Source organism: Pelophylax lessonae, assembly GCF_965119305.1.
Source record: "Pelophylax lessonae genome assembly, chromosome: 1".
In the NCBI taxonomy this organism is placed as follows: Eukaryota; Metazoa; Chordata; class Amphibia; order Anura; family Ranidae; genus Pelophylax; species Pelophylax lessonae.
The window spans coordinates 720,048,761-720,074,371 of NC_138768.1; the positions used below are offsets into that span (position 1 = coordinate 720,048,761).

Below are 25,611 nucleotides of genomic sequence, written 5' to 3' on the forward strand. Positions count from 1 at the left end.
TGGACTGGTTGGTGATTTGTTGTGCCACCTTGGATATCTTAATAAAGGCATTTGGAGCTCCAGTGATGTGTGGCCGTTTTTTCTTATCTTGATATCGTTTACGGAGGCGAGCCGGGGCTGGCACTCATGTGGAGGTTCCATCGGACTCATTCATCTCACCTGGAGCAGCAGATCTTTTTTACCTTCATTCAACTTATAACTTTAAAGTGAGATATAACACTGTGTTTTTAAAAAAAAAAAAATTCAAAAACAGAATCACTGAGTTGGAAAAATAGTCACCCCCTTATGTCAGTATTTTGTTGGACCAGATTTTGCTTCATTACATCCTTTAGTCTGTTGGGTTATGTCTCTACTAACTTCTAGTCTAGACTTTGCAATATTTGCCCACTCTTCTTTGCAGAGCTGCTCAAGTTCAGTTAAATTGGATGGTGACCGTTTGTGGACTGCAGTCTTCAAGTCATTCCATAGATTTTTAATTTAAGTCTGGGCTCTGACTAAGCCACGCATCAACATTCACCTTTTTCCTCATTCAACCACTGTATGGTAATTTTTGCAGTATGCTTTGGGTCATTGTCATGTTGGAAGGTGTAAACCTTCTTCCCATTGACAACTTTCTGGGAGAGGGCAGCAGATTTTCCCCACTAATTTGATGGTATTTTGCCCCCTCACTTTTTCTTCTATCCTGACAAGTTTTTCAGTCCCTGTTGCAGTGAAACACCCCCATAACAGGATACCACCTCCACGTTTTACTGTAGAAGTGGTGTTATTTGAATGGTGAGCTGTATTGGATTTCTGCAGGACATATCGCTTGGTGTTGAGGCCAAATAATGACATTTTAATTTCATCTGACCATCCTAAACGCGCCATGAAGATTCTGAGGTCAAATGGACAAAGGTGTTCTGAGACTAAATGGACAAAGGTGTTCTGAGACCAAATGGACAAAGGTGTTCTGAGGCTAAATGGACAAAGGTGTTATGAGACTAAAATTGAATTATTTGGCCTCAACAGTGAACGATAAATCTGGCGGAAACACAATACAGCTCACCATCCAAATAACACCATTCCTACAGTAAAGCATTGAGATGGTAATATCCTGTTATGGTGGTGTTTCTCTGCAACAGGGACTGGAACACTTGTCAGAATTGAAGAAAAATGGATGGGGCAAAATACCATCAAATTCTTGAGAAAAATCTGCTGCCCTCTGCTAGAAAGTTGTCAATTGGAAGAAGATTTACCTTCTAACATGACAATGACCCAAAGCACAAAGCAATAACGACCACACAGCCCATATGGAAGAAAAATGTATTTCCAATATATTTAGGGACAAATTATTTTGAAATATATTGAATATGGCCAAAATTGTAGCATTGCAAATATATTTCCAATATATTTGGGATAAACATTTAAGAAATATATTGAATATGGCCAAAATTGTAGCATTTCAAATATATGTCCAATATATTTGGGAAAAATAAAAAATGTTTTTTTTAAAATATATTTTTAATATATTTTTCTTCCATGTGGGAGTGGTTGAAGGAGAAAACGGTAAATTGCCTTGCATGGCCTAGTCAGAGCCCAGTCTTAAACCCCATTGAAAATCTGTGGAATGACTTGAAGACTGCAGTCCACATATGGTCACCATCAAATTTAACTGAACTTGAGCAGTTCTGCAAAGAAGAATGGGCAAATATTGCAAAGTCTAGATATACACAGTTACTAGGGACATATCCCAACAGACTAAAGTCTGTAATTAAGCAAAAGGTGGTTTAAGAAAATACCGACATGGGGGGGAGGGGGGGGGTGATCCTGTTTTGGATTTTTTTCTGACATGTTAGTGTTATATCTTTCACTTGGATGTTATAAGTTGCATTGGTAAATACAGCTGGCTACAACAAAAACTGTGCCTGATTCTTTTCTATACCCACTGTATCATTAAATGTATAGCAATAATGATGGCTTTTGGTTTTCCTTGTATATTTAGAGATACAGTACTGGTTTCCTTATTGTTCCTTACAATAGCCAATTCTAGCGAAAAAAAAAAGGCCAAAAATGTAACATGGCGTTTCTAAAAAATGTTATTTGTGCTTTACCTCTTTTGCAGAACAAGAAAGTTAGGCTCTGATATATTACTTACTAAGAATGGGATTTATTTTCTCATAGCTACCAAAAAATCTTTTTCACTTTCCTCCTCTCAATTAGTGGCATGGCACACTTGTTGCAGTCATTCTAAAAGGCTAATCTATCTCCATATATCTTGTAATTTTATTGTTATAAAATAGAGCTCCAGTGTATAAACGATCTCAGGTAAAACAGATACCTATGTTGCAATCATTATTGAAGATAAATTATACTTAACCCTGAATAGTTTGCTGAGTTTTAAAAACTTTTTAGCTAAAGAGAACAAAGTTATCAGTAAAAAAGAATGCAAATACGAGACAAGACTCGGATGAGGAGCAGCAACTGAACCAAACCATGCACAAAGACAAGCACATATGAAAACACATGTATATGGCACCTTTGTACTGATCGTGTATAAGGTAAAAAAAAGTAATCCGATGCTCTTTTACGTTATATAGTTACAGAAAATGAAAAATATTCACTATAAATGCTATATAAAATGTGGACACAGTCATAAGCTATGTGTTATTTAAGATTTTGAAGAAAATGTTGGGGATAGAAAATTGCTGAGCACACGATAATGTGAATTTTGGGTACTCTACCCTGTGGTTGGGTTTGGGACTTTTCACTGGTGAGTTGCAGGCCTTTCTAGACATCACAGGACTACGAGGAGGCTTACCAACAACTACATGGTCATTTCTAAAAATACTCTGGAAGAACCACAAAAAAGGAGTCAGTTTTCAAAAGTACATCACTGGTAAAATGTATGGAAACCCATGCATCATGCAAAAACCCAAACAGATTTGAGAAACAAGAGCAATAAAATCTAAATAATTTTGTTAATGGCAGGGTTTATGACAATTCCACAACTACAAATGCATTAAACCAATGCAGGCGAAGAACCAAGCAGGGTGTAAGTAAAGAACCCATTACCTCAAATGCTTATAGGAAGCTGTAAATAATTGCAGCTATGCACTTAGCCAAATATGCATTATGTTATTTTACATTCACTACAGGTTTACCCAAACAAATGAAGATTATGACATGCATACTGTGGGACACAGAAATTTATCTTTTGACTGCTCTTCCCTTTTGGACCTATACAAAGAGCTGCCTGAAAACAGGTTTTGGCATTATCCTGTATTCCTAATATCACAGAGTGAATGTTTCATGATATAGTAATTCTCCTGTTCTCGGGTGGTATGTGACAAAGGATAAATAATCTTAGATGGTCTTTGTAGGCATCACTTATGGTCTTGCCACCCCCTCAGGACCAAGGGTATCCAAAAACACTGAAAGACAACAACAAGAGAGGGGCGCACCGACCTAGTGCATTACCACTAAAAAAGTTTATTAAAATCCAAAAGCAACATACATTATACTCACAAACAAATGATGATAGCCCACTTGTAAACACAATGGGACAAATCGTTTCCAAAGTGGCCAAGGCACTCCTGCGGTGTCGGATGACGTGCTGGTGTCCACACAAATCTGGTTTGGCTGACGCTTTTCGAGGGAGGTCCCTCTTCCTCAGAGCCAAAACGTGCTACTGACATCACACTCATCATTTGTTTGTGAGTATAATGTATGTTGCTTTTGGATTTTAATAAACCTTTTTAGTGGTAATGCACTAGGTCGGTGCGACCCTCTCTTGTTGTCTTTGAATGTTTCATAATGCCTGAGGATTAAATGGTTTTTATTATTGTTATGACTGATCAAATTACAGGTACACTTAATTTAGCAGCCAACATTTACATTCAACTTTATCTGCCTTTAGGTGATATCTGAAAATGCATGACTTGAACGAAGCCTATCCTGCCTCTAGCTAACAACTGAAATGTTACTTTCTCGTACAACTCATCCCCGACACAGTTATTACCTTTTTTGTATCACTTACCCTTCTCTTTTAGATTGCAAGCTCTCACAATCAGGGCCCTCCTAACCCTCTTGTCTTGACTAGTATTGTAACTGTACTGTCCCCCTTTATTTGTACAAAGCTGTGCAAACTGTTGGCGCTATATAATAATCTGGTGTAATATTAAAATGACTTTTTAACTGCTTGCTATTGTTTCATTAACTTATTACAAAGAGTAATTTATCATGGAGTTACATATTAGGACAACATTTTATAGGTTATTCCATTATAGGCTATACAAATGACATTACACAGGGGGGTTCCTATAACTGTGCCACCCAACCATACTTCTTGCACTTTGATCACCCCACTTTACTTTCTAACCCCCTCTTCCTGCAAGTAGATTAGGCAGTAGAAGGGAACCTGATTCGACCAGCACTCTATTTACATCTTAATGCCTCTACATATTAATGCCTGTATCCTCGTGTGTATGTATTTGAATATACAGGCCTATAGATTATAAATTAAATTAGTCTGTCCCCTCCCCCTGTTGTGTTGCTTTATACGTGTGAATGCAGTATTGCTTCTCAGGGATTAGAAATGACTTTGTGCATTACCGATTGCATTTGTAGATTAAAGTTTTCTGTATTGTCCGCTTATACAAAAGCATTAACGAGTATGGAAAGGGAGCTTAGCCCAGTGTCTTATGCTGTGAAGTGTAGTCTGGATTCCAAACGCATGTAATACAGTATCTGGTTTACTGTCTTTCACTGTTCACAATTAGGCAAAGCTGAGTGTATTAGGGCTTGTTCACACTTGACTAAATTTTGAATGCTTTAACAAATGCTCCTATAGCCTTAGTATGGGCATTAGACTTGCTTTAATGAGCTTTAGTATGGGCATTATGACAGGCATTTTACAAACTTTAATGTAGAGTTAAAAATGCTCCCCAAACGCCCTATGGGCAGTTCTGAAGTGTTTGACGAGTGTTTAGGCGCATTAAAACTGCTCCACAAATGCCTATTTCATTACAGTTAATAAGCTAATTTTCACGCCCCACAACTGCTCCACAATTGCCTGCCAGGGCATTTGGGAAATGTTACCATAGACCTGAATGGGAAGCGTTGAAAGACTTCAAACGCTTAATGACTTGACATGAGGCTTTCATTTTGAAGTGACGCGAACGCTTCATCTTTTGATAGTGTGAACAGCACTGTGTGCTGTCTATTGTATCTTGTGTATAGGTGTTTGAGGGGCATTTTTTAATGCCTATCAAACACCTGCTTTAATTGCCAGTGTGAACCCAGCCTTCCATTTGATGGGCATGATACAAAATGCCAATCAGTTGCTTTGGGCTTACTGCAATAATGTGCTAGCTTCACCTGACTCCTCCTACAGGCCAGTGCACAGCTAAATAAAAAAAAAAGGGAATTTATGTGACCGCTTCATTTTAGGGTTAAAAACCACAGATATTAGTTAAGGGTAAACAACTGTACAGTAGACGAGGGTGGGTTGTGGTGGATAAAACTATAGATTGATGCAGACTCGAGTTCTGCTTTAAGCAGGACAAAACATGTCCATTTACAGAGCTGCAGAGTGCAGATATGTTCTTCTTTGGTATATATGCTATATAGATGTTCTTCTATAACCTGGTCAACCTAAATACTACATGGTTTAAGGTCCTTTGTAAAATACCAGGAGCATTCCGTTACATAAACAGATTTTGTCAGTTGTTATTACTAGAGTAGAGAATACCAGCTGAGGGACAGCATGCTTCCAGAGCTGATACCCATAAAGCATAGTGTTATTTTGTGAGGCAGCCAAATGCTCTGACATTTGGAATGACTCACAGTACATAGTGATACTAGAACTTGGTACATTTATATGCAGGAGAGGCCCCTTCTTCATAGCTCCACATTTATCCAATATCTTCCAGAAATAAAGGGCTAGAAATTCTGGTAGATTGTTCTCCTCAGCAAGGTTCTACTTGTGAGATTTTTGTGAACACAGGCAGCCTTAGGTATGTGGGAACTGTGCAGTCACACAGGGCGCCATACTATGGTGACTGCGGCCGCCACTGCTATGGTGACTGCCACTACTGCATTTTTACTTAACATGTAATTTCATTATATTTAATAAACATGCTTGTAACCCTGATCTTTAACTGGGGCCTATGCTCTATACTTCTCTTGATACAGTATCCTCTCTGCTTTCTAAAAGCAAACAAAATTCAATCCACAAAATGGCCTTTAGCTTTTTTTCAGGAAACATGTTAGCAAAACAAAATGGAAGCTGCTATTGCTGGCTTGGTTTTAATAGGTAAAGGTTCTGGGCTGTTTTTTTTCTGATACTGGCTTCCCTTCTTAGTGAATTTGAGATCTAAAACAAACCTATTACAGCAGTTCTAACTTTACTGGTAGCATACTTATTCCAGATCAGCAACTCGCTACATTGAAAAGCCAGAATCAGGATGGCTGCCCCACAGCCTGCACCTTTAAAAACTATTTAGCATTTGCCAATTCCATATTCTCACAGTTTACATTTAAATGGTCTATGAAAAAGTATTAAATGGATATGTTATGAAATATATGAGTAAGGTCAATGTAAGTTGTATGTTTCTTTAGGTTACTTAAAGAAATCCAGTATATAATTCTTTCTTTTATTTATGATGGTGAAAATAATTATTGATAGTTGTTTGATTGCAGCATGTAACTGACTTTAATGGATTCATATCTTAATTCTTTATAAAAGGGACATCTGCCAGAATCAGCTATAGAAACTTTTACAAACAATTTTCAGCTATTGGAAATAGGTCTCCATATCCGCTTTTCACCATGGTAAACATGGATTTGTGTGAGCTTGTATAATAATTTGTCTTTTAGTTGAGAATGGTTAGACTCTCAGAAATGTAGAAAATGTGTTCATATTTTATGGATTATAGTCATATACTGTATACTAACATGAAAATCCCAGGACAAAAACATTTTATGAATAGTTTAGACGAAATGGAAACACTTGTGCTGGCCAAACTGGTTTCTAATTAATATGGGTAATCAACAATTATACCAGAGGCAACTTCAGCAGAGGTTGCAGTTTAAAGGAGGTCTATGGTCACAGGATACACTTTCATTTTCATAATATCAGCATTGTAATAGCAATACAAACAACATATTTTTTTTCATACAAGATGTATTATTATTATTATAAGATGTAGACTTTCTTGAAAAATCTCCTTTCATTTGAAGAGTGTTGCCTGTCTGCTGGCCATCTCTTTCAACAATTTTATGAATTCCCTACATGCTTTACAGTTTCTCCTCTTCGGTTTACTACCAGTATTTTAAGGACTACATATCCCACATTACCTTGCTACCTGCAAGCCTTGTTTCCTGTCCTGGCTATGCCTCCTCTACGGCCTCCTCTTAGCACCTCTGTAGGTCAGAAGGCAGGCTCTGTGAAATGTCTGACACAGCAGCACCTCCCTAGAGGGCATAGTGAACCTTTTACAGAGGTCAAGGAAATAAATGTCTGGGGATCTTCACAAAGTACATTAAAAAGCTTCAAGATCATTTAGATTAATAGGGGTGGGCTAGATATAATCAAGATAAAATGTGGCAATGAATATATGATTTTTAATTTTGACCATAGATATTTAATGATTAAGCCAAGAGGGGTTGAATTCATTCGGGATGTAACTTCCTTCCTGGTCACCCAGTCCTAAATTACCTCCTAGTTACTAGTTATTCCTACTCAATGTTCAAGCAATCATCTGCTTGCTCAGTATAGGAAAAAATACTGTTTTTGTGAGCTAGTCCGGCAGAATTTCTTGTGGGATTGTGATAAAAAATGATATATCTCTCTAGGGTTTTGAGCAGTAATATCTAGATTGTGAAAGCAAGCACACATTACTTTTGTTTTTCTAGCTAGAATAAAGGGTGATAAACATAATATATATATATATATATATATATATATATATATATATATATATGTGTGTGTGTGTGTGCTCATTATTTAGTCGAGGCAGTATTTATAAGAGAGATTACATTGGTTGCAGATCAATACTATATTGCATTGGATATTTATTTAGACAAAGCTATTTTATTAGATCCTATGCTAAACTTTTCTTATAAAATTACATTCCAGTACAGAGGCCACCGAGTACAGTAAGTTATAGACCTGTTTTTGCTTATGGTTGAATTGAATTCCCCATCAGAAGAATTTGAACATTTTAATGCTATTTGGGATGAAGTTAATTTTTATAACTGAGGATAGGCATAAAGCATTTTTTATGGGACTTGAAAATTTACAAAGGAAAAAATGCATGACATTGGTTAAAATTGTCATCTAATATGCCAAAAAAAATGTATGATGTTTGAGTGGCCAAAGCGAGGGAGAGTAAAAGGTAGCTGGATGAACCTCTAAAGGAATAATTAGCTCTAAAATACTTCTAAGGCCATGTGTGGACAATCACACATAATAAAATAGCTCACTAAAATAGCTCAAACATGGTCAATAACCACAGTCTCCAAACTTTGGCCTGCAGGACAAATTTAGCTCAATACAAGATTGCATCCGACCTACAGATAGGGACAGGTTACCCCCTACTGCGCTCTCTTTCTCTAAGTCAGTTAGTTGCTTGGACCACAAATGTAAGGGGGATGTGACTGGGGACAGATTCCTATATACACCTGGCATTGTAACCCTAATAAGAAGGGCTCTAACGGGGGGCTCTGATATAAAGGAGGGATCTAATGGGGACCCTGATGTAAGAGGGGTTCTGATGGGGACCCTAAAGTAAAAGGGAACTACGATGTAAGGTAGGCTCTGTAGTGGACCCGATATAAGGGAAGCTCTGATTGGGACCCTGATGTAAGGGAAGCTCTGATGGGATTCTGATGGTAAATGCATCAAATTTTGGTTAGTTTGATGAGGTGGCGCATTGCAGTTATCATTATTAGGTCAATCAAGCAATGTCACTCAACCTGATTAGATACGAATGCAGTAATTGCTGTTTTACTTTAGGTCAATTTGGCCAATATTCATTGCCATTTTTAAACTAAACATCCCATCACTCTGATATTGGGAGGCAGTGAGCCTCCACACCCTTTAAGTTTGTTGGCTGAGTGAATATTACGTTGATAAGAGGAAGTAGTATCACAAAGTATGCAGACATAATGAGAAGAAATATTTTATCGCATGTACAATAAAATGTCACTTTTTTTAGATGTTATCCAAGAAAAGTAAACATTTTACATCAATAGTCATTAAAAGCATATTGAAGGTACAACGTTGAGAATTTTCAAAAGAGTCAGAATGTCGTTTTCATAGTAGTTGGGATTTTCTTTTACTTTCACTTTCAATGATAATGGTAAACAGGAGAAATAGAGATGGTGAATCTCCCAAATGAGGGCACAGACAGCAATACAACTGACAGGGGGTCTAATCCCTCTCCACTGCATCCTAAACTAAAAAAAAAAGTTTTTCCTATAGTTATACTTTAACAGAAAAAAGTAGGAATTACATCGTACTAATTAAACTTCCAATGTCAAACTGCATCTGTGCCAAAACAAATATATGGATGAAGGCTGTTAAGAATTTCATCAATAATTCATCCCACCACATTAAAACAGAAGGACACGTTGGGCTTAATCGACAAAAGATTGGTGGACTAAGCCTATGCCAGTAAAAATGTTCTTGAAAACTGTATTTTTGGGTGGTCTCCAGAAAAGCAATAGAGGGGAAACTAGTTCTGATGACATGGGGGTTCCCAAGGAATTCCCTTCATTTGCAAGGATTTTCTTTCACTTCCTGTTTGGCTACGGAACAGGAAGTAAAAGGAAATCTCCGCAAAAGGACACAGATGCGAAAAAAAAAATCTAACAGGGGTTATAACCCTCCCTTACTCCATCCAAAGTTAAAATTAAAAGTTTTGTCTATAGTTGTACTTTAAATGCAAATATAGAAGTTTTTGATGCAAAGCTACAACTGATAATTGCTGCAAACCTGTGCCTAACTAACACTTTCAGCCACCTGCTATTAAAGATAAGCCTAATAAATTAAGTTTATGAAAGAGATAGCTTATTGTTTGAATTCCTTTTGTTGCTATATATAGACCTCATAAAACTTGCTAATGGAACGCTAGGCCTTTTTTTGGGAATTTATTAGGCAGCTTAACTGTAGTTTAATGGAAAGACTTTGAAAGGGAAATCAGTGTTACTTGATTTAGGATCAACAATGTAATTCTAAATTATGAGACAGAGACTGTGCGGTGTGACTACAGTATAAAAATAGAGTCACTTTCTGTGGCAGTTGTGATTTGTAATTTGTGTGTGCTTGATAGAAGTGTGTGGTCCCTTTTTTTAAAAAAAATGTAAACTAAAAGAAAACAGCTGCCTACATTTTAAAGTGTGATGACTGGTTTATTTGTAGTTACTCATAAGAATTCAGCAACAGCTGAAAGTAATGCTGTACCAGGAAAGGCACAACAGTATAAACGCTTGACAGCTTAGCATGTGTAACATGAACACCAACACTGTCCTTCACCTGCTGATATTCTGGAGAATTCAAGAAAGCAGAATGTATACAAATAAATCCAGAATAAATGAATGTTAATAAATATAAATCTGGTTTTCCAGGCAACCTGATGTCTGAGCCTTTTTTATTTGCTGGCCACCCACATAGTGAAGACACAGATCTTGTATCTAAAAGCCAGTACACACGATCAGAAAAATTGTACAAAAAATACTGCTTTCGATTTGATCGTACGATAATCTAATCGTTAGTACACAGCTTTCGAGAGCTAATCATGACAGTTCATCCGATATTATCCGATGGGACAAGCATGAAAATTGTTCTCGTACGATACCAGATCGTACGATTTTCTTTCAATCAGTACAGTTGTCGTTCGAAAATACAATACAAATACACTACAATACATGACATCACTCCTGAATTTGTATTATGTCGTACTAGACTTTTCATAACTTTACTAAACTAAATTTTTGATATGAGACTAGCATGCAGAAAAAAAAAAAAAGGATGATCATTTGTCTGATAATCTCATTGTGTTTAACAGGCATTAGCCAACTGTGATCACTTAAATTGAGTTTATGTTTAATTATGTATACTGTAAAATCAGTAATGCAGTCACGCCATTTTATGCAGCCTGGGCTGACCTATTATTGGATTTCTCAGTTTAGTATAGGGCATGTAGGTTTTGGTATGACATAAAATGACTGCAGAAGATAGGTTTTAGTCTTGTGATTGGGAGGAAGTTACTTGTAAGTGTCAAAGCATGCCATGTTGCCATTTTGTGTGATTTTTGCCATATTTTGACTTTATAAAAAAAATACATGATTCCTGCATCAAAGTACATTTTCTTCTATAAACTGAAATGGTTTCTTTTTTTTTCAAAAGTTCAACTGATGGGTAGTAAGCTCATGAACTATAAAGTAAACCTTTTACCAAGATTTCAATATTCATCCTATTTGAAATCTTTTGGTAAGCCTACATTTAGTAAAATACAACTGTATTTACTCACACATTTAGTGGCACAATATTAAACTTTATGTCATGCAGTTAAGCAAATGAAAGCCTATTGTTATAATGTAGTTAGTTTGCCCACTGTATTTTACAGAGATTAGATCTTATAAACGACTTTCAATTTTAAGTGTAAAGGCAAACATGAAAAATATAAAAACTGCATGCATGATGGTGTTACCTTAAACCGCTGAGATTGTGTATCTTGCCTGGATGTGAATTTGGTTAGAGGAGAGAAGTGGGATGCAGAAGACTGATAAAGTGAAGGTGAAGACGTAGAGGCGTCATGAGCAGGATGACTAGAAGAAAGCTGGGAAAAGGGTGCAGGATATCTTTGTGTTCCCGAGGAAAAAGTGGAGTTCTTAAATATTTAGAAAAAAATTGCACATCTAATCAAATGCCTAATGTTCAAAAATGTATCTCTTGAGAATTTGGAATTGCTTTGCTTTTTCATTTAGCAATTTACACCGAATAATGTACGTATTCAAAATTATATTTATGCATTGCACAATATCCTTATCTAAGCTTGGGCATATTTAGCAAAGTGTAATGACAGACCAGATCAAAAAGACTGAGTAGATTTTAAAATTAAGGGTTGAAAAAGTTCTAAAAGAGCAGTACTAGTAATTGGTGGTTAAATCCAGTACAAGTAGCTGGTGGGACTCATAGCCTAATCTTGAGTGGTATGGGAGATCTCTACTCAAACTATTTGAAGATCAATGTAAAATCATACCCATTTCTGCAGCAGGTGAACATCCAATTATAATGTTCATATGATTTCTTTCTAACTTTGCATCCCCGTGAATAAATGCAGAAGAATTCCTCACTGAAGTCTATTAGCTTGGCACTTATCATTTGTGGGAACATAGCAAGGAAAAGGACTGAAGAAAATTCTCATTGAGTTGGATGTTCACATTCGCTGGACTATGGCATGCATGATTGTACATTCATCTTTAACCCTATAACTTTCCACCTGAAGCCAATTTATAGTTTGATTATGTGTGCCAGGACATTTTTTACCAATAAATAAATATTTAGGCAAAACACTGCTTTGTACAAACACACAACACAACATGGAGTAGCTGGATGTTAAGCACTGAAATACCTCAGGATTTATACTGGGTGAGTACTCTTCATGACTTATAATAGGCTGTGCTATGCTTTCTACTGGAGGTTTTATATTTTCACTTGCCACATCTTCCTCTATGTAGAGTCTTGGATGCTGCTCTGTTTGGGGCTCACACCTATAAAAACCTGAATCTTGGCTGTTCAGCTGACCTCCTTGGATGATGGTTACCAGTTCTTGACAGATCTCTTCTTCCTGTTCATCAAGTGATGCCAGGTTTCTTGGAGATGATGACCCAGTTGTACATTCTGAAACAACAAGGTCGATCCCAGGAGTCTCTGGTGTACTTCTGTGGTCAGAAAAAACCTCTGAAGCTTCTTTGGCACTTATTGGTCCCTTTGAGTCTGTCTGTTCCAGGTATTTGAACTGCTTTTCATTCTCAATGCTATCAAGAATAGTTCCAGAGATGGAAGGGACTTTAAGCTCCTGAATTACAGGAGAGGAAAGCGTTGTATCAGGAAATGGTGAGGGTATAGTAAGATGATGACCCAAAGAGGTCTTTGGAGGTGTAATAGGAACAAAATGATCATCCTTTATACTGGAAGTGACACCATGGGGGGAACACTGTTCAGGTTGTAATACTGTTATTGGCAAGGCATTGGGTTTCTCTACTTGGGCTAGAAAGTTGTCAGGAAAAGGTGGTGGAGTTGGGACAGGTGTGATTGAAGGTGAACAGCCGACAGTCAGTGACAACCATTCACTGGTCACAGCTTCTATGTTCCCCTTCCCCTTACTAGAGTCTGTACAAGAGGTTGGCCTGAGAGTAAGGGGTGGAGTACGAAGTCTTTTAGTGGATGCCAACTTTAGAAATAAAAAAATATGGTTAAGAAAAAAAACAACTGTAACACAAAATGTTAACAGAAAAAGAAATGTATAATCTAGAAGATATTAAAGATGACAAAGTATATCATTGTGCAGGTGCACATGCCAGCAACTATTAGTACATGAAACCAAAGGAGCAAGAGAGCTATTTGAAAAGGGTAACTTTATCAGCTGATGGACAGCGCTCTAAATGTCAAATGCTGAGAGATGCCTGAGTCATCCTATTCAAAGTAGTAGTATGAGTTTCATGATTGAGTTGTGGCCTTCTTCTACACACGTTAAACTCTAGCTCTGAAAAAGTCTGGGCAGCATGTAGCATTACTCTGAAGATTATATCAAGTACATTAGTATTCTGAGCTACTTTAAACATCAGCTTAGTTGTTATGAATCTTAACCAATCCATTGCAGATTAAGCTAAAAAAAAGTGTTGCTATTTTCTTTAAATAAATATTTGATTTAAAAAATATATAAAAACCCCTCAGGGTTATATTTATGAAGCAGCAAATCTGACATTTACTAAACATTTGTACATTTACTAAACATTCACTGCTACTACATTTTTTGGGTGTATATGTTTTAATAGACACTGATTTATTCACCACTAATGAAGGTTTTGTAAAAGTCACAGTCACTGCTTTATAAGTATGCCCCTCAGATGTGAAAAACAAAAAATAAACTTTACAGCATTTAATAATATGCATATTTTTACTATATATATATATATATATATATATATATATTTTTTTTTTTTTTTTTTTTTTTCCTTTCAAATAGATTATAATGGGACACTGCATTGCAAACATTAACAAACATAATGGGTTGATTTACTGGAAAGTGCAAAATCTGATGCAGCTATGCATGGTAGCCATTCAGCTTGTAACTACAGCTTGTCCAATATAGCGCTGACAAAAAAAAACCTGGAAGCCAATTGGTTTCTATGCAGAGCTGAGACAGATTTTGCACGCTCTAGTTTTAGTAAAACCTTCCGAATAGGTCTCATGTACACTATCACATGAGTTTAAGGTGTGTCTGAAGTAAATTCATTACAAAAAACTTTAAATTTATGGTACCAATATCCCTATTCTTGGATAGAAGTAAAACTCTGAATTTGCAGAGTTCTCGTATAGATGAGAGAGAAAGGAGGGCTTGGTTATACCAATTTGGGTGGGACTTTACCGATACCAATCAGAAAAATAAGTAGGAAAAAGGGGGTTTAAAATATTAAAGCTTTATTCAAAACATTAGAAAATTCATCTTGTAAGAAGGCTTTGATGAATGTTATAGTACATAGAAACATAAAAAACATACAAAGACCACATATATACATAGACAGTGTCTACTTATTTTTCTGATTGGTACCGGTAAAGTCCCACCCAAATTGGTATAACCAAGCCCTCCTTTCTCTCTCGTCTATACGAGAACTCTGCAAATTCAGAGTTTTACTTCTACTCATGTACACTATATTGCCAAAAGTATTGGGGAACCTGCCTTTACACGCACATGAACTTTAATGGCATCCCAGTCTTAGTCTGTAGGGTTCAAGATTGAGTTGGCCCACACTTTGCAGCTATAACTGTTCTGGGAAAGCTGTCCACAAGGTTTAGGAGTGTATATATGGGAATGTTTGACCATTCTTTCAAAAGTGCGTTTGTGAGGTCAGGCACTGATGTTGGACAAGAAACCCTGGCTTGTAGTATCCGCTCTAATTCATCCCAAATGTGTTCTATCGGGTTGAGGTCAGGACTCTGTGCAGGCCAGTCTAGTACCCCAAACTCTCTCATTCATGTCTTTATGGACCTTGCTTTGTGCACTGGTCAAACTCATTTGGTGGAGGGGGGGTTATGATGTGGGATTGTCTTCCAGGGGTTGGGCTTGGCCCCTTAGTTCTAGTGAAGGGAACTCTTAAGGTGTCAGCATACCAAGACATTGTGGACAGTTTCATGCTCACAACTTTGTGGGAACAATTTGGGGATGGCCCCTTCCTGTTCCAACATAACTGCGCACCACTGAACAAATCAAGGTCCATAAAGACACGAATGAGCACGTTTGATGTGGAGGAACCTGACTGGCCTGCACAGAGTCCTGACCTCAACCTGATAGAACACCTTTGGGATTAATTAGAGCGGAGACTGTGAGCCAGGCCTTTGTGTCCAACAACGGTGCCCGACCTTACAAATGCGCTTCTGGAAGAATGGTTAAACATTCCCACAGACACACTCCTAAGCCTTGTAGACAGCCTTCCCAGAAGAATTGAAGCTGTTATAGCTGCAAAGAGTGGGCCAACTCAATATTGAACTCTACAGACTAAAGCCCCGTACACACGATAAGATTATCGAACGATCGGTCATCCGTTTTTTGTGGCATGCTAGCCTGATGTGGAAAGTGAAGAGGTTATTTTCATACGAATTTTCCCGTACGACAGAATTCTACTTCAGAAGTGATGTCATGTGTTGGATTGCTTTGTATGTGTTCTTTCGTCTCTGAGCATGCCTAGTCTTGCTCTTAAGATTTGTTTCCGTCAAAATCTGTCCTAATGAGACGAAAATCGGACGTTGTATTAGGGACGACAAAAATTTTATAGCCTGCACATCAGGATTTTTTTGGCCGAAAAGTCGGAGTCGGCTGTCGAAAGCACCATACTAACAATCCGAAAATCGACAGATCGGTCGTCGGACGAATTTTCCCTTCAGATTTTCTTATCGTGTGTACGGGCCTTAAGACTGGGATGCCATCAAAGTTCATGTGCGTGTAAAGGTAGGTGTCCCAATACTTTTGACAATATAGTGTATAAAAGTGAACAAGGGAAGACTTTTTCTGTCTGCCATGTCATACAACAACCAAGCAGACTTTTTCTTTATACTCTGAGGGGAATGAGATGGAGATGAGTGATAAAAGGCAGCACAGACAGTCTGGCACTTCCTTCAGATAATAGCATGAGTGAGGCCCACTGAGTTTTCACACCAGTAGTGAAAGGGATAAAGCATGTTTATATAGGATCATATTGTTTTTTGTACAGTTAGCACAATCAAAGCTCATTTATCATCTTTTTTAGCTATTGATGAGAAGTTTATCCCAATATTGTTCTTTACAGATTTAAAAATACCAGTAAACTTAAACCAGGCTAATGCGGTAACATACAGTAAACCCAGACACCTAAAGGTGGAAACACATATCTGCAGACTTCTTTAAAAGCACTGCAGGGGTACAAAATTCCAGGATGAGCTGTAATTTAAATATTTACTATAGAGCTAGAAGTAAGCACTTTGGTCTGTAACAGTTTGTCACCCATCAAATCAGTAGATCAGTAGGGGGACACATGACGGGGTTGGTGAAAGCTCTGACCTCATAGTTGGTATCAGCATAATATAGTGTCCTGAGTTCTCCTTATAGGGTCCTTAGGAAGAAATATGCCAGTATGTGCAGTAGCTTCTTAGCACCACCATTTTATGTTTCATAATACTGCTAATAAAGGACATTTACAGCAGTAAACGGAAGAAGTATTCCTGTTGTAGGTACTCAGGCAAAAGGCTGGAGTTTGGGACAGCATACTGACTTGTGTTAAATTTTACATAGGAGAACAATAAGAAAAAAATTGTAATTCAACGATAATCATCATAACATTAGTTTTATTATAGATAGTTACCCATAAAAAGGGTTTGGATAACAGGCAGCTCTGTGTTACACGTATTCATATAGTAAAAAAGTGTACAACTTTTTGGCAACTGATGATTAGCAGAACTAGTAACATTGTAAAGCCCAAAGGTATGGGCTGTATGCTTTTGAATTCAATTGGCAAAGTAGCTGATTTTCATACACAGACTAGGAAGCGATAAAGAACCCTGTCACTAATGAAAAAAAAAAAAACTATTTGAAAGCACATATAAAGAGTATAGAAGTATCTCATATACTTACAAGTACACCTTTTCTTTAAAAAAAAAACAAAAACAAAATAAAAACAAAACATTATGAAATCTGACCCACACTGGGGCTCTGCACTTGCTAGGGAAATTGAGCACTTTAGGAATGGTTTGTTCCCTTGCTACTCTGCCCTCCTGTGATGTCAGGGATCTTCTGTTGTGCCTCCTGACATGGCCTTGTGAGAGCTGGTTTGACACCCTGAGTGCAGAAGAGCGTGTCAGCTTAGTAGGACAGTGAAGACTTAAAACATGCCGTTTTGTGTACAACTTCTTCTGAACATGGGGAGTGCACTCGCAAGTCAGTCTACTCGGTGCACGTGTAGGCTGATGCATGGTGTAAGAAGGTAGAACTGCAAAGGCTGCTGGGTGCTGCTGACATCGTATACAAGATGGCGGCGCCCAGCATTGTTTTTAGAAAGTTTTGTCTCACACGGACGGAGGGGCCTTTGAGGCAATTTAAGACTAAATTTAAAAAATTTAAATTATTTTAAAAAGTAATGAATTCCCCAGTAACGCATGTGCGTTGGGGTGCCAATAAGAATGAATGGCACCACATCTCGACAATGTGCATAACACAGAACAACTGTGTAAATGGGGACTAGGTCAGAACTCCATTTAGCACTAGCTATATCTAAAATGCAATCATAGAAAATAAACTCATTATTATGGCTGAAACAGTAAACAGCACATGAACAATCTAACATGCGCCCCCTCAGTGGTTCCCGCTCTCTGAGTGTTTTATACTGTGTACCCAGCAATCCTTTAGGGTTTTGGAGTACTGTACATTTCATGTTTTAAAACATCTTGTGTGCTTTTCTTTATTGGGGTTCACTGATGTTTTTTCTTTATTCCTGCCACTTGAACAGGGCAATACAAACATTTAAAGAATGAAACCCAAAAACACAAAAATGTAATACAGTGGGGAAAATAATTATTTGATCCCCTGCAGATTTTGTAAGTTAGCTCACTTACAAGGAAATGAATGGAATGGTCTAGAACTTTTATCATAGGTGTATTTAAAATGATAGACAATATCAACAAAAAATCTAGAAAAAACACATAAAACAAATGCTATAAATTAAGTTACAGTTCAGTGAGTAAAATAAGTATTTGATCCCCAAGCAAAACATGACTTAGGTTTCTTGGCAACTTGAAGTTTCAGCTCCCTCCAAAGATTTTCTATAGGATTAAGGTCTGGAGACTGGCTAGGTCACTCCATGACCTTAATGTGCTTCTTCTTGGGCCACTCCTTTGTTGCCTTGGCTCTATGTTTTGGGTCATTGTCATGCTGGAAGACCAATCCATGACCCATCTTCAGTGTTCTGGCTGAGGGAAGAAGAAGATTCTCATCCAAGATTTTACAGCACATAGCCCTGTCCATTGGCCCCTCAATGCGGCAAAGTCAGCCTGTACCTTTAGCAGAGAAACAGCCCAAAGCATCATGTTTCCACCTCCGAGCTTGGCTGTAGGGATGGGTTTCTTAGGGTCATAGTCAGCATTTTTCTTTTTTTTTTGGAGGAAGGAAAATGCTGGACTATGACCCTAAGAACACCATCCCTACAGTCAAGCACAGAGGTGGAAACATTATGCTTTGGGGCTGTTTCTATGCTAAAGGTAACGAACTACAAGAAACGTCTTACCTCTGTTCTTGCCAACAAGGGTTTCTCCACCAAGTACTAAGTCATGTTTTGCTTGGGGATCAAATACTTATTTTACTCACATAACTGCAACTCACTTTATATCCTTTGTATTATGTGTTTTTTTCAGGATTTTTGGTTGATATTCTGTCTCTATCATTTACAATACACATACTATAAAAATTATAGACCCTTCTTTTCTGCACGGGATCAAATGATTATTTTCCCCACTGTATATTGCAGATTACCAATAAATGTGGTGTCTGCATTAGTTTGCTTTTTTTCTTTTATTTTTACTTGGCAATCTTGCCAGTAACACACTTTTGTCCTAAGGTAACAATGCACAATTATCTTACTATATTTATAAGCCCCAATTTACACTTGATCATTTTTTTCTGCTTGTTTTCTTATGCCTGACTACGCACAACATGCAGAATCCCATTCTTCCTGATTGTTCCTGTTCACACTTACATGCTCAATTGCCCTAAGCTCAAAAATAAATGAGCTTATTTTAGTGTATTTATTGGGAGCAGCTGTAAATGCATGATACGCACCTTTTTACATTGGAACTGCTCTCTTCCCCTTGCCCAGTTGAGGAAACAGATGCCTGAAGCTTGATACATGTGCAAAAATGCTTGTAAAACACGTATCAACATCACCAAGAATATGCTCTGTTTAGGCGTGAATGCTGACTAAGGCTCTGTTGCAATTTCAGATGTGACTTGAGTCCCAGAGAATCACATGACAACGGAAATCACATTATTTTCAATGGTGCCAATGCACACCAATGTGACTCAGCACAGCTTGATTTTAGAAAAGGTTCCCGTACTACTTTGATACAATTCCAGCACGATTTTGGCCCCATAGAAAATGCAAACCACATCCAAGCTGCATTACATAACAAGATTCTAGCAGTGTGAACCTAGCCTAAAGGATCAATATTGCCTACCTATGCTACTCCCCTAATTAGAATTACAAGCACCTCACACTTTTCTTAACTATTTTATAGAAGGATAATAACCTAAAAAGTTGATAACATTGTTTGAAATGTCAGTGTATTACACAAGAAGTTACAAGGATGCAGAATTTCTATCAGTATCAACAGGTATTTTTTTGTACTTTCAGAAAATTTACTTGAAAAAAGAGAAAAGCAATGCAGCCACCAAATATATAAACTGATAAGCTGCAATAAATACATTTTTTATTCCTGGTTTAGATGTTTTTAAATTTGTCAAGGTTTGGGGTGTCTAAGAGCTAATAAATTGAATGTTTACCACTTCTACCAAAGCCAGGAAACAAAAAGGAAATATTTGTAATGGAATATCTATAATACCATATTATAAATAAATATAGCCTTGGGATATCTATGATACCACATAAATAAATATAGCTATAAAATGTATAATTTACAACTATGGTTAGCTTCCCTGCAGTGATTGCCATTAAATGTTCCTGGGCTCTGGTTCTTGGTGTGTCCCAGCAGTCCAAGTCCTGTATCCCTCTTTACGTACATGGCCACAGATTTGCCTTCTAACCTACTATGATCTAGAGCAGGGGTCTTCAAACTATGGCCCACCAGTTGTTCAGGAACTACAATTCCCATAATGCCTAGTCATTTTTGTGAATGTCAGAGTTTTCCAATGCCTTATGGGATGTGTAGTTCCGCAACAGCTGGAGGGCCGTAGTTTGAGGATCCCGGACCTACAGGGATGACTGCATACAGCCTAGAGTTTTTTTTTTTTTTTTTTTTTTTGGTGTTAACAGGTGAGTACCACACAAGACACCATATGTTTTTACACAATGAACTGCTACGTTTATGGCTTACTAAGATAACGGTAACTATGTGTGCAGCAACAAAAGTGTCATGTAAAAAAGGACAAGCAGTTGATTAAAAAAATAAAACTTTACCCAGAACTTTTATGTTAGATCATATAAAGAGTTGCTACTAAATTAGATATGGATTTTAATGTAAAGGTATAATTTATAGAAGACCATAAGCAATCAACTTAATCAGATCATTATGCCTATGCAAACTTATACATCTCAACAGCCAATTTGTGGTACTGGATTTACACAGCTAACTGCTACTGTTGGCTTTATAAGGCGTTTTACACCATCCTTAACTAAAAACAAATATATTCTTTAGAGATGGGCATTATGTTTCCTTGCTTGTGCTTTTAGCTTGAAGGGGTCTTAAAGCAGAAATTAAAAAAAAAAAAAGATAAAAAAAGATAAAATCTTCTCCCTGCAAGGTAAAGTCATCATGTGTTTGTATGCAATGCATACTAGCACATTATGAAAGACTTACCTTGAAACTAAGCCCTCCAGGGCTTCCATCTTCACCCGTTCTTCCTTCCAGGTTCACAGACTGCTGTCATTTGAGTGGTTGAGTGGCATGTGCGCAGGAGTCGCTGTTTATGGCACAGGGTTCTGAAGGAACACCCCGGGTATGCCGTCACCGGCTGCAGGGACACTGAATATCTCCTAAACGGTGCACGTTCAGGAGATATTTCATGTACCTACAGCTTTATTATAAGCTTGGCTGTAGGTAGAAGTGTCCAGGGGGACTTTACTATTACTTTAGGAAGATCAAGAGCACAAGCAGGGAAAAAGGCCAATATACTTTAATTTGGAAAAAAATCCAGGGGACTAATGATCAACATATTATACAATTGTATTGTTTATTAATTTCCAAGTCCTAATATAATTAATTTAAATTTGTATTTCATGCAACAATATTTGACTCTACAAAAAATAGATAAACAGCTCCATCTACATTTCAATTCAGACTTCTCCCTATGTGTGTAACTGCTGACATCAGTCCCATCTATTTCCCAAACCAAACTATGATCCACAGAAAACATCACTAGAAGATTTTCCAGTTACTCTTGTGACAGCATTATTCTGTAACAAACACCTATAGCAAACATCTGCACACATGTAACACCTCTCTGCAGTTGATGCATAAAAAACAGTGAAAAATAAATGTAAAGTTGTTGCTTATACCAAGCAGTTATGATCTGTCATTGTTTTTAGTAAATGTAAGCAACCCTCTGATTCAGTATTATGGACAATACAAACCCTATTTCTGCTTTTATTAACATCTTTGTGTTTTTACAGCCGTACTCATATTTTGTATGACAATTTTGTTTTTAACTTATAAGGGCTGATGTTTGGAAATAAGAAACTTTCTTACCGTGCTTGTGGCGGGGTTGTGTAACCTGTCAGTGGAATGCCGATCAGGTGATTCACCAGGGCTTTTAGATGAACTCTTTTTGATTATCTCCACATAGGAGACAGGGAAAATACCCTGCCTATTTGTGCCTGGAATTTTACCCTCATACCAGTTCTGGTCCACCTTTTTCAGAATCATCACTTTGTCACCCTGGAAAGTGAGGACAAATTCGTTTTTAATCTGTAGTGGAAGAAATATTTTAATATTTTTCTCATGACCACACAGCCAGCAGAAACCAAAAGTATATGCCTATGGGTACATACGAGTTGATTTACTAAAACTGAAGAGTGCAAAATCTGGTGCAGCTGTGCATGGTAGCCAATCAGCTTCTAACTTCAGCTTGTTCAATTAAGCTTTGACAAAAAACTTGAAAGCTGATTGGTTTCTTTTCAGAGCTGCACCAGATTTTGCACTCTCCTGTTTTAGTAAATCGACCCCATTGTGATATACATGTTAAACCAAACAGTGAATATCAATGGTGCTTAAAGTGTTTGTAAATACAATCTATGGAATCTATTGCATTGCATATTGCATTGTGGCTTTTCATTTTTTATAAAAATAACAAACATGTTAGACTTACCTGTTTTGTGCAATGGTTTTGCAAAGAACAGACCTGATTCTCTTCTGGGATCCCCCACCGGTGCTCTTGGCTCCACTCCCCTTCCGAGTGCCCCCCCCCACCCACTATGGGAGTACTTGTGCATGCTCGCTCCTGAGTCCTGCTCTGTGGGTCCATAAGAGACACAGAACATGGCTCGGCTCGGCCCCGCCCCCTGTTTCTCGTCACTGACTCTGATTGACAGCAGCGGGAGCCAATGACTCCTACTGCTGTATCTGAACCAGGGAGGAGCAAGAGAGCCGAGAGAGCCTTAGCTCTCATGCACATTGTTGGAACAAGATCAGGCTCAGGTATATATTTAGCAAGGGGGTGGGGGACTGCGAGGGAAGCTACAGGCAGAAAGGTTGTTACCTTACTGTATGGAATGCAGTAAGGTACATAACCTTCTGCCTTTAAAACTGCTTTAAAGCTAAAGTTTAATCTGCTTATATTTTGCCTTCTCTGGTTCTCCTTTCTCCACTCACCAGGAAACCTTTCCAATTTCATTTTATTTTGGAACCTGTGATGTCACCACTAGATCTCTCTGCTTCTCTTTGCAATGCAGGCAGATCATGACTTGTGGGAGGGCCAGCAGGGTTCTGTACATAGCTTACTGAAAACATCACAGCACTCTGCCTCAGTAAGACCCTTCAGCACTGATACAAGCAGTGGACTGGCTCTTGGATAAAGTTGTTCAAATATTAAAATGCCTTGATGGATGTAAGTCAGTCTGGACGAGTGTCCATTTCTGGAATGGCTGCATTTGCATGTAGTTGCCCTAGGTGATGTTCACATATCATGCTAAAAATTGTTTGTTAAAACTAGCATTTCATTTAGCAAAATCTGCACCCAACCACATATAATTTAAGGTTACAGAACAAATAAAGTCACAACCTACTACACAGCTGCAGTGTACACATTACTACATGTTATTGCTACAGTTTTTGCTGTCCAGTGATTTATTCATCTCATTTATTGTTCAGAGAAATCTCAAATAAAATCAAATTCAACCCATGTATTTCTTACCTAGCCAGTCTCAGGAAACCCACATCACCCTCATTCCTAAAGATCAGAAAATTCAGCCCAATGCTCCAGTTACAGTCCAATCTCCCTTATCAACTACTATCAGACAGATTACAATCTATCCTTCTCTCCCCAATTGATTGGGACCAAGTGGGTTTTGCATGCGCCAGGGCTGTCCCTTTTTGCCATTACTATATATTATAGCAATGGAGCACCTGGCTAATGCCACGCATCATTCCCCTCCATGTTACAGGAACTTAACCGCTTTGGCTCCCTTACCAATTTTAAAACAAATGCCTTGAAATCTTAATGCCTGGATGTTTCACTGCCCCAGGCAACCAAGACTTCCCGGCCAAAAAGTTTTTGTGTCAAGGGGCACAGCACTTCATTGAATACCTGTATGTACAAATTCCTACACAGCTTCACAAACAATATAAACTGAATTACCTTCCTATATTGACTACCTCAATGTCTCAAAACTTGGTGATCCCTGAAACATTATTGGATTGGGGGGATATCCCTCTTTAAGATGGAAATCCTTCCTAGATTTCTATATGTTTTCAAACCTTTCCGATTCCTTTCGATCCATGCATTTGGGGCTTCTCAAATTCCTCAGGTCCAGATCCTTGGCTCGCCTCTGCTATGATATTCTCGTAAAACACAGAGATGATGGAGGTGCTGGACACTCCCACCTCAGACTCTATCACTCTGCAGCAGTGTTGTGTAGGGTGTTGAATTGGTTTTATTACAGTTCCTCTAAACAGTGGGTTCATCTTGAAATGGACATTACTCAGGTACCATTGACATCTCTCCCCTGGATCCTGCCCACAGATCGCCCATCACCTACACTGCCTTTCTTACTATCCTCGCTTCTTTCCACTTGGGATAGGGCATTCAGGACTTACACAGTTTCCTCTAATCCTGGCCCCATGACACTGATCCTGGGAAACCCAGGGTTCCCGTCTGGATTGAACATTGAAGTTTTCTCCCAATAGCGACTTGATCTAACTCAGTTAAAACCACTACGAAACATTGCACCCTTCACCTACCTTCACCTGAGGCTAGTGGCCACCTAACTTTCAACTTCCACACTTTTATAAAACGCTTGACACGACAAGGGCCGTGTTTACAGAGACCTGACCCCATTTGAGGAGCTATGCCTCACCAACACAGAATGGCTTTATACTGTATCTACACTCCATGGCATCATATTGTCGCATGCATATCCCAATCGCACATTTTACGTCTGAGACTGGGAGCCAGAGCGGGCACGTACTCCCTCTACAGAGGATTGGAACAAAGTCTTTCTTCTCGCTTTCAAACTAATGCTAGCTTCCTAGTCACAGCAATGGAACTACAAAATCCTGACCCGATGGTATCGTTGTCTGGCCTTACTACACAAGATTATACTGTCTATATCTGATCAATTTTGGAGATGTGGTTAGCCAGGTGGTACACATCTCCATGTGTGGTGGTCTTGTCCTACAGTTCTGGGACCAGTGGTTTCCTTGGATCGAATTTCCTGATTTTCTTAAACTTTTGCATTTCCTACGTAATCAATTAATTATTGTAGTCTTTTGGGTTTGTGCTGGACTGACCCATAAGCCCTTGTGGGACACCATCTTCTCGTTCTGCTGTCCATCATTTTCCTTTTTCTTTCCCTGCTTCCTACTCTGCTTTTCTCTCACCCCCCCCCCCTACCCATTTTATGTTAGAAAAGTGGCACCTATTGCAACATTCT

At 38.1% G+C, this 25,611-nt stretch overlaps 1 protein-coding gene across 1 annotated transcript in view; it reads right to left on the reverse strand.

Annotated features, from left to right (window-relative positions):
- Nucleotides 1-25,611, reverse strand: part of SORBS2 (sorbin and SH3 domain containing 2) — a 488,340-nt gene that overhangs the window by 20,324 nt on the left and 442,405 nt on the right. The window contains exons 23-26 of the mRNA XM_082244055.1: nt 22,211-22,399; nt 12,618-13,439; nt 11,694-11,873; nt 2,721-2,828 (exon numbers count right to left, since the gene is read on the reverse strand). Coding sequence (XP_082100181.1) covers nt 2,721-2,828; nt 11,694-11,873; nt 12,618-13,439; nt 22,211-22,399 — 1,299 coding nt within the window. The remainder of the gene's footprint in view (nt 1-2,720; nt 2,829-11,693; nt 11,874-12,617; nt 13,440-22,210; nt 22,400-25,611) is intronic.